The sequence below is a fragment of the Poecilia latipinna genome, unplaced genomic scaffold (assembly GCF_001443285.1).
Source record: "Poecilia latipinna isolate Pla-1442-1.1 unplaced genomic scaffold, P_latipinna-1.0 Scaffold168, whole genome shotgun sequence".
NCBI classification, from domain to species: Eukaryota; Metazoa; Chordata; class Actinopteri; order Cyprinodontiformes; family Poeciliidae; genus Poecilia; species Poecilia latipinna.
In genome coordinates, this window is record NW_015112784.1 from 486,549 (window position 1) to 496,156 (window position 9,608).

Here is a 9,608-nt window from a genome sequence, read left to right on the forward strand (position 1 = left end):
CTGAGCGCAGCTTCCTTCTTCACTAAATGTAAATAAAAGGAAGTGGCGTCAGATTTTAGCTGCTGTAGGATTTCTCTGTAGTCTTTGGTTAAAAAAAAAAAAAAAAAACTCCTGCTAGCGCTAAGCTAGCTTGTTTGTTTTGGTTGTATTTACCCAGAATGCACTGCGCTGTAGTCCACTTCCTGCGTTTGGAGAGGTCTCTGGTCCGCTTGGTGTTCACATATGCATTGAAACCGAACCAGAGTTCACTTCAACAGAACCCAGACCGAGGCTTGGAGGCGGACCAGAGTCCGATTAGCGTTCACACATCAACAAAAGAACTCATTGGACTGAAGCGGACTGAACAGGGAACCAGCCTCCAGTCCAGATGGTCAGCAGATCCTGGAGATATAAAAACTGACATGAAATGAGACGCTGATTTCTACAGTCTGTATCCCAACATACTTGCTCTATTCAGACTGAGACGCCACAAAGCAACACATTGATCAAAGACAATGAAACGGTTGTATGTCCCTAAACATCTGTTTCATTTCCTCACATTAAACAGATTCAGTCAAATCAGCAGCTTAGCTGCCAGGTTAGGAAACAGAACCGACACCAAGAACAATAACCTGGTTTTCATTCATATTGGTATTTAAATGGACCAGTGGGGTTTTGGTAGAGTTCTATGGATTCTGTGGGTAAAAGCTGAATTTCTCCCTGTGCTGCAGAGGCTTCATCCTCCCCTGTGTCTGTCCCAGCAGGCGGTCAGTTTCCATCAGGCTGTAAATGAACACAATCGGAAGCGGTTTGTCTCATTTTCTACCTGCTGCACAGCGCAGATTAAGATAAGAGGAGATCTTAAACTCCACTGATCCTTAAGGGAAACTGATTAAAGCTCCTCTGTCAGGTTGTCAGGACAAACTTCTCAACATTATTTTTCCCTGCTGCTCAGCAGCAGCCGGTCGATGGGCTGCAGACGAGCCGCCTGCTTTCAGACCCGCTTTGTTCTGCAGAACCGACTTCATGTTCGTCCTGCTGGATCAAAGCAGCAGCGACAGACGGTGATAAAATCAGACAAATAAGCGCAGCAGCAAACACCGTAAGGCGAGTTCAGTTAGAGACGAAGGTAGAAATGATTAGAGATCAGAACCAGGTGTGTTTAAACTCTCAGTTCTACTTTATTTAACCAGTTCAGCTGTTTATAGCCATCAACACAATATTCTCTGTAGTCGATACGTCCTGCACAGAACCTCGGTCCAGAAGAACCTCGGTCCAGAAGAACCTCGGTCCAGAAGAACCTCGGTCCAGAAGTTTAACCTGTCAGGCAGAGAAAGTGATAAACAGATGAACTGATTATTATGAAATATGTCTGAAAACAGCTGAAGTGAAAACCTCGATCCTTGACGGTTTGTTCACCCGTTTGGTCCAGAGCAGCAGTGGGCAGCTCCAGGCCTGGAGGCCTCCTGCCACTTTTAGATGTGTCTCTACTTCAACACACCTGAGTCAAATATGAGGTCGTTAGCAGAACCTGACTGCACTGAGGAGGAGATTCAGCTGTTGGATCCAGGTGTGTTGGACCAGGGAGACGTCTAAGAGCTGCAGGACTCGGCCCTCCAGGACCAGGACAGCCCAGCCGTGGTCCACAGTCTGGACCTTTTCTCCACTCAAAGTACCGCATCCAGAACCATTTCTGAGCTGGTCTCGGTCCGGTTCTGGTGTGAATACAGACGAGCCTCAATCTGAACCAACTACATGAAATCAGCATCTTTCTGGACTTCACAGGCCACCGTAGCTGAGCAGCATGTGAGCCTTCAGTGTTCAAGCAGGACCTCCATGTTTGTTCCTCCATGTTTGTTCCTCCATGTTTGGTTCCTCCATGTTTGTTCCTCCATGTTTGTTCCTCCATGTTTGTTCCTCCATGGTTCTGTGTTTGGACTCGCCCACATCATTCCTGTCCAATGGGAGCAAAGATTGTCACCCACCTGGCTTTGTCATAGTCCGTTTGAAAAAACCCAATGTGAAGGGAAACTGCAACAAACGAAGAAAATAAAGTCCAGTTTTAGTCTGCAGAGCGATTTGCTGGTGTGAACTCACTGCAGGCCTCCTGGTGGACAGACGGACGGACGGTTGGATGTTTCTAAGCAGTAACTCGGACTGAAACACATGAATCAAACATTTGAGGATTTTTGGAGGATTGTCCCTGAAGCTGAGCTCTGCTCTTCATCACCTCCTCCTCCTCTTCCTCCTGTCCATCTAACAGCATGTTAGTCCTGTTTCTGCCCCGTTAGGTCCAATATTTCTGCTCAGCGTTCTCTTTGAACCTACACACACACACACACACACACACACACACACACACACACACACACACACACCTTGATATCCATTTAAATGCTCCCGCCGCCCCTCCAGCTCAGACTAAAAGCTCCTTCTCTTCTCTGCTGCTATTGGAAGTGACAGTGATGCTGCCTTATCAGGCCGGGATTTATCTGCAAGTGTGTGTGTGTGTGTGTCAGAGTGTGTTAAAGTGTGTGAGACGGGAATGCCCTCCACGGCCCACTAGATAGATTATTGACAGGTGGAGTGTGAGTGTAATTTGTCGGTCAGGTTGCGAAGATCAGGGCAACAATTACAGTTGCTGCTCTGCTGGGCCTCACACACACTTTGTTCTGTCGCTGGACATTAGAGTTAACCTGGAGGTGTGTGTGTGTGTGTGTGTGTGTGTGTGTGTTGGTGTGTGTTTGCATGTGTTAGCAAAACTAAAGGTTGTATATCTGCAGTTTAGCAGACCCTCCTTATAAACAAACTTCTTAATGTTTTAACCTTTTACTTCCAGTCAAAGCTTCACATTTTCAGATTTTTGCAGGTTTCAGATTTTGCTCGGCTGCAGGATCCTAGGAAATCCTGTGATGACGACATCAGGTGTGACATCTGCCTGTCTTCTCTTTCTCATCTGTTCTTCCATCACTCTGTGACCTTTAACCTTTGGGGTAATGTCTTTAGTGTCCGGTGTTAGCATCTGCTGCTCTGAGATTCAGAAGAATATGTCTTTATAAGGTGGATTAAGCTAGCAGCAGTTATGGCTCTCAGACATCATGTGAACATTAGAGATGTTTTCATGACATCTCATACAAAATGGCAGCAGCAGCTCTGTTGGTTGTCATTTGATCGTTTTGTTCATGATGTTTTGATCTTTTGAGTTGAATCACTTTTGGTTCTGGATGCTGGCGAAGTTCAACCCGTTTCTTTATCCATCGGTTCCCAACATCTCTAACCGTGCGGCCAAACAGACCATAAGGAGGAGATCAGCAGCGCTTGGTCGTCTATCCAGCTGTTAGCATGCTAACAGCCGTCAGTCAGAGGCTTCTCACGATTTGTTGCGATACAGACTGCTACAGGAGATTCTTCCATCCACAGCGACTCTCTGATAATGTTTGGATGAAATGAGTTACTTTTAATTTTTCTTTAGATAAATAAAGTATTTTAAATTGAGTTGATTATATTCATTGCAGCTTTATCTCTGTTTACATGACAACCAATAATCCGGTTCTGTTTATCAGTCGTTTCCAGACTTTCTGGACGTATTTTTAACATTTTCCTTCAGACTTTGTCAGATTTATTTTTAAATGTTTTTCTGTTCATTTTTTCTGGCCAGTTTTTTTATTCTGACCTGGAAGCATAAAGAGGCTCTGATTGGTCCAAAGTGAGTCTGGATCAGCAGAGTCATTAATGCTGATTAATTAATCAAAGCTGAATGTTTTATTTCTGCTCTTCTAAATGATTTTATTAGCTTGTTTAGTTTTACATCAGTGATTATTATTGCTGTTTCCAATTTAAAATCTGATTTAATAAGAAGTTTGAGAGTTAAAGTTTTGCTGTCGTTCCTCTTTGTGTCGGTTTGTCCATCAGGTGTGAGCGCTGCGACCGCAGCTTCACGCAGGCGACGCAGCTCAGCCGCCACCAGCGACTCCCCAACGAGTGCAAACCGGTCAACGAGAGCAGCGAGTCCATCGAGGTGGATTAACCTCTGACCTCCGGCTGGCCGCCGCCTCACCGTCCATCCATCCGTCCACACCTCAGAGTCTGACCCGTCCAGACGTCTGCCCTCCTCTCTTCCCGCCGCGGCGTTCCCGGACTCCACCGACGTTCATCCTGTTTACAGAAATCTAAAATCGCGGCAGAAATCAGCCGATCCTCTGCTCTGGTTCTGCTGCCGGACTCGTGCAGAAACAGATCCGGGTTCAGAGAAACGGAGTGAAAACCACCAAACCAAAGATCGGAGCGTCGGAGCGTTCTGGACACGGATATTTACTGGAGACGTCTGGGAAAACCACCATGCTTTGTTCCAAAGAAAACCTTCTGAAAAGCCAAACAAAGCGACTGATTGTCTTCCTGCAGCTTCACCTCCAGGTGACGGACAGAGAGGCTCACCGACCCGTTTACGGCCCAAACCCACAGCAGCGACTGCAGAACCAGAAAGAGAAAAACATATTCTATTTATCTTCCGGCTCATATCGTGCTGCAAGCACTTTTTATTTTGGAACGTTAAGTTAATATTTGCAGCTGTAATGTTGATAGATGTACAGAGGGATTTCTTATAGAAATGATCCCAGAGTTAATATGAAGCATGACTTCAATCATCTTCACATTCAGACGTTTCTACTTCCTGTTTCCTGTTTTCTAAATCTTTGAAGGAAACTCGACTCTGAATGTTTTAAACTCTCCTTCCTTCTTCTCTCAAAGAGTTTATTTGATGCACCGAAGCCTCAGACGTGTAAATAATGATGAAGATCCGGTTTGTATTAAAACAGTCGTCGTGCCTGAGAGTTAAAAAGCTTTAAATCGGCTCCGATCCAAAGAAACACCGAAAATCAGCACAGAGGGATGTTTCACTGAGGAGGGGAGCTGGCGACATGTTTCACTTTAATAATAAAACACTTTGATTTGACGACATGGCGACTCGTCATCAACGTCACTGACAGGTTCTGGGCATTTCAGAATAAAAGACTGAAATGAGGGAGACAACTCAGCGTTTTATTAAAATGTTGATTCTACTGGATCCGCCCACTGGAGCGGTTCCCTCTTCAGAACCCGGCTGATTTAAATCCGGACTCTGAGTCCTGAGGAACTCCTCCCTCCTGAGTGAAGCATCTCTGTTTTCACGGCGCAGACTGAGCCGATGCTGGATGTGTACAGGTTTTATATGATGCATCAGATCCACTTCCTGTTTGGATCCACTTCCTGTTTGGATCCAGAGGATCTGAAGTCAGTTTGATCTGTGATTTCTAAAACTTTCCATGTTTAATACGAACCAAAGATCCAGGCTGAGTTCAGGTTCTGCTTCCTGCCGTTGGTCGGATCTCTGCATGAGTTTCTCTCTTCTGGTTTTGTTTTTTAACAAACATAAATCAAAATGACTTTGATCCGCTGGAAATAAAACTGACATCCTTTTGATTCTGATCTGCAACTTTCTGATTTTTTCCTTCTGTTTTATTTTTACATTTTCACCATAAAGAGTTTCTGAGCCTAAATGACCAGATCCACAGAAAAAAGCAAGAATAAAATGTTTATGTTGAAATTTCCCAGTTTCATAAATGTTAAAAACAGAAATTAAAAAGATGACAAACTAATTCCACCAAACTGTTTTATTATAATTTCCATTTAAAATATTTTCATTCGAGTCTCTTAGATGCAAAAAAGCTGTTTTCTAGATTACAAGTGATATGTTATATATTTTAAGTTTAAATTTTTTGCCATTTTTACCCTGAAAATGAAAAATTTATCAACGTTTATTTATTTGAAAACACAGAAAGCAGTGAGGCATTTATTTAGTTTAATGTTTACATTTTTATTTCTGTTCCAATGAAGATGTAACTTGGACACAAAAATGTTTTAAAGCTTATAATAAAATTATCGATAAAATGAACACCATCTGTACATTTATTTAAAAAAAAAACTATAAAAACCTTGAATTTAACTCTTTAATGCCAGTTTTAAGGATTAAAGTCTGGAGGTTTGTAAGAAAACAGAAATATTTATAATTATATTTTACATTTACAAATGATAATTATTTGTTTTATCTTGTTCAATATTTCATATGTTTATATGGAAATTCAGTGATTTTCATGACATGAAAACAGATTCATTTAAGCTGCATTTTAAATTAATGGTACAAAAACAGAAGGGATTTTATTTATTTTTTTTGTTTTAAAAATGTATGAAAGTCTAAAAAAATAAAAACTTTGAAAAAAAAATGTCAGCCAGGAATTTATATCAACGCAGCAAAAATTTGTTAAAAAATAAATAAAACTTAATGTGCATTAAAAAATGACCAGGATGGAAAAGGAGATATTAATGTTTAAGTAAATGTTATTTACTAATGTTAATCGTTATTGATGACCAAATGAATCGTTTACTGATGTTTTTATTTCTGCGGTTTAAAGCTCATTTAATCCCAGTCGTTCTTCGCCGCGGCGCCTCCTTCCCTCCGTCTGCATTTCTCTCTTCCCGTCTCAATCTGCAGATTATTCCTGCGAGGATTCCAGAAAAATCCCCAGAACAAACACGGCCGGCGCGTCGGTTCATCCATCATGGCCGCTTTTTCCCTGTGAGAACCGGATCTGGACCCGCAGCCCAAACAAACCGTCACACCGACCCGTTTCAGGACGTTTTCCTCCAGGCTCTGACGAGCCGGATCGGGTTTCATGTAATGAGATTACAGCAGTGATAGTTTTAATTAGCAGCAGCTAGAAGGAAAACAAACCGAGAAGCTGCTGACGGACGAGGAAGAAAAAACACAAAGGAAGAAAAGTCTGAGCTCACATGGAGCGAAGGCTTTTCCTGCTGGATGCTGCAGATCTGCTCCGACTGCTGATCGTCACTCAGCAAAGGCTTTAAAACAACATCAGTACTCAGATTTACAATATTTAACATCAATCTGGGGGAAAAACGACAAAACACATTAAAATACAAACATGACGGAGTTTTAAAATCACAGAAAAAAATTACATTTCAAGAATAAAGTCGTAGCATGAGGTCAGTCATCAACTCTTTCTTATATTTCAACCTTATTCTGTTGATTTTATTTTTAACACGTTTTCTTAGTATGGACCTAAAAGTCCTAAAGGTGAGTTTAATTTCATCAATGACATCTTTATAAAATCTTTAAATCATTAAATATCCACAGTATAAAAAGGGTTTCAAACTGTTTCCTTCCTTTATCGGGTCGACAGTTTTCAGTTTGTTGTCCAGGTTTTTACTTTTGGTCGGAGGCCGAACTAAGATATTTCATGGACCACCTTTGGCCCCTGGACCACCCTTTGGACTCCCTGGTTTAGATTAAAGTTGAGGTGTAAATATGATCACATCCCATCAGAACCGGACTCGGTGAAGGCTTGAGCGGTACCGGTGGATCCTCTGAGGGAAGCTGCTCCAGAATCCGTCTGGATTTTAAACCTCAGAAAGTGAAACGACGACATGGATTCTGGTGAAGCAGCAGCTGGTTGACGCCTCCTTCCTGCTGCAGGTAGGTAACTGAGGATCGGCGGCCATGTTTGAGTTCACTGTAATTAATCAGTTTAATCAAACAATCTCATTTTCAATTCAAAAGCCATTTTTGCTGCCAAGTTATTAAACATTTTAGCTCAACAACAAAAATATTTACTGTTATTAATCTGTTATTTAGCTTCTTCAACCGTCAGACGGGAGTGAAGTTCAGTTCTCCAGAGTTTCAGGAGCTTCTTCAGGCATGTGGCCTGTAGACGCTAACATTAGCGTAGCGTCTGTGCTGCTGCTATGTGGTTAGCATCAAGATGCTAGCTACACTGATAAGCTAACTGCTTTTAGCACAACCTGAACATGCTGGTCCTTTCCAGACCCATCAGATTGTTCTCCAGCAGAACAAACCCGAGAAGCAGCTTTAAATCACTGATGTTAGATTTATGAGCGCATCAGAAATGAGTAGCTGTAAAATAAAAAAGCAATTAATTGCATTAAAATCTGTCATTAATTGACATAAATTACAGTTAAAGTTCCACAGAACTGATTTTAAAAATACTAACTCGCTTTGATGAGATGGAAAAATAACCAGATGTCAGGAAAAAATGATTGTTAGACATGAAGACGAGAGAAGATTCGGTAGATTTGGTTCAATCAAGTCACTAAAATAAAAGTTTTAATTTCAGGCTGTGGATATTCAGTTAATTGTTGCTTTTTAAAATTGGCTTTTATTTAAATTTTATTCTCACTAACAGAATATTTGTCACATCTAAGGTGTAAAAATATGGAAACAATTTATGTTTACATCATGCCACACTTTTCAGATTTTTAAGGATTCTTTTTAAATCTAATTTTACTCCAGAAACGTTTGTAACATTGGAGTTTGTTGTTTAATGTGACAAAACTAAAGTCCAGAATAATATTTGTCTCAGTTCTGCTCTATAAGCAGCAACAATGAGCAGAAACCCAGAAGAAACTGGAAACCAGCAGTTTAATGGTTTTAATGGGTTTAATGGTTTTAATGGTTTGCTTTGGGTGGAGCTTCCTGCTGGATATTTAGCAGACGGCTCACACTTTCAGATCCAATTAGTCATGAACTTAAGGAGAGTTTTTCTTCTCTCAGGTCTAATTGGAAACACATTGAAGGAGAAGCAAAGTGGAAGAAAATCTGTCAAACCGCAAATTATGAGTTTATTTTTTTATATTTAACGTGTTGGATATGTATTTAAGATAAATATGTTGAGATAAATATGTTTGCTGTATCTTCTGATCCATAAACGCCTCAGAACTTCAGAACAAAACTGGACTTTAACGTAAACTGGATGTTTGTATGTAACCTAGTGGTGGAAGTGTGAACTACATGTGGGACGGATCAAAACTTAAAATCCGTAAATAATCTGAACCCTCAGGATTGTGCAAAAAATTTAATTCAGGCAGACAAATGTCTGATGTATCAGGACAACCAGAATTATTATAATTATTTATAATTCTGGGTTTGAAGCTTTTTAGCGACATTCAGCACTTAAGGAAAGAAAATGAGTAATCATTTTAAAAGGCAACTTTTATCAAAGTATAATTGTAGAAAAAGTAAATTACGTGCATGTATTTTGATTTTGATTATACAACTTTGAAGATTCAAAAACATTTGTGATCAGTTTCAAAGTCACACTTGATCAATAATATTGATAAAATATTCAGACTAAGGTTGAAAAGTTTTGTTCATCAACTCAAATATCTGAATTTATTGAATGAGCATCTGTGTTTTAGTTTAATGCAGGACGTTTAGACAGAAACTAAAGTTATTCTTACCTCAGGCTAAAAATTTAACTATCCATCCATTTTCTGAACACCCTTGTCCCTCAGTGGGGTCGGGAGGGGTGCTGGTGCCTCTCCAGCTAACGTTCCGGGCGAGAGGCGGGGTACATCCTGGACAGGTCGCCAGTCTGTCGCAGGGCAACACAGAGACACAACCATGCGCACACACACACACACACCTAGGGGCAATTTAGACAGACCAATTAACCTAACAGTCATGTTTTTTGGACTGTGGGAGGAAACCGGAGTACCCGGAGAAAACCCACGCATGCACAGGGAGAACATGCAAACTCCATGCAGAAAGACCAGGCTGG

The 9,608-nt window shown here is 41.0% G+C and overlaps 1 protein-coding gene across 2 annotated transcripts in view; it reads left to right on the plus strand.

The window, feature by feature from the left end:
- prdm6 (PR domain containing 6) overlaps nucleotides 1-5,558 on the plus strand; it is a 104,241-nt gene extending 98,683 nt beyond the window's left edge. Inside the window, exon 9 of one of the 2 annotated variants that reach the window (XM_015029958.1) lies at nucleotides 3,892-3,981. Coding sequence is in view for 1 of the 2 variants with exons in the window: in XM_015029957.1 (XP_014885443.1) it covers nucleotides 3,892-4,006 (115 nt within the window). In the remaining variant the exon portion in view is untranslated. Of the gene's footprint in view, nucleotides 1-3,891 lie in introns of both variants that reach the window. The other variant, XM_015029957.1, reaches the window with a different exon arrangement.
- Nucleotides 5,559-9,608: the final 4,050 nt, after the last annotated feature.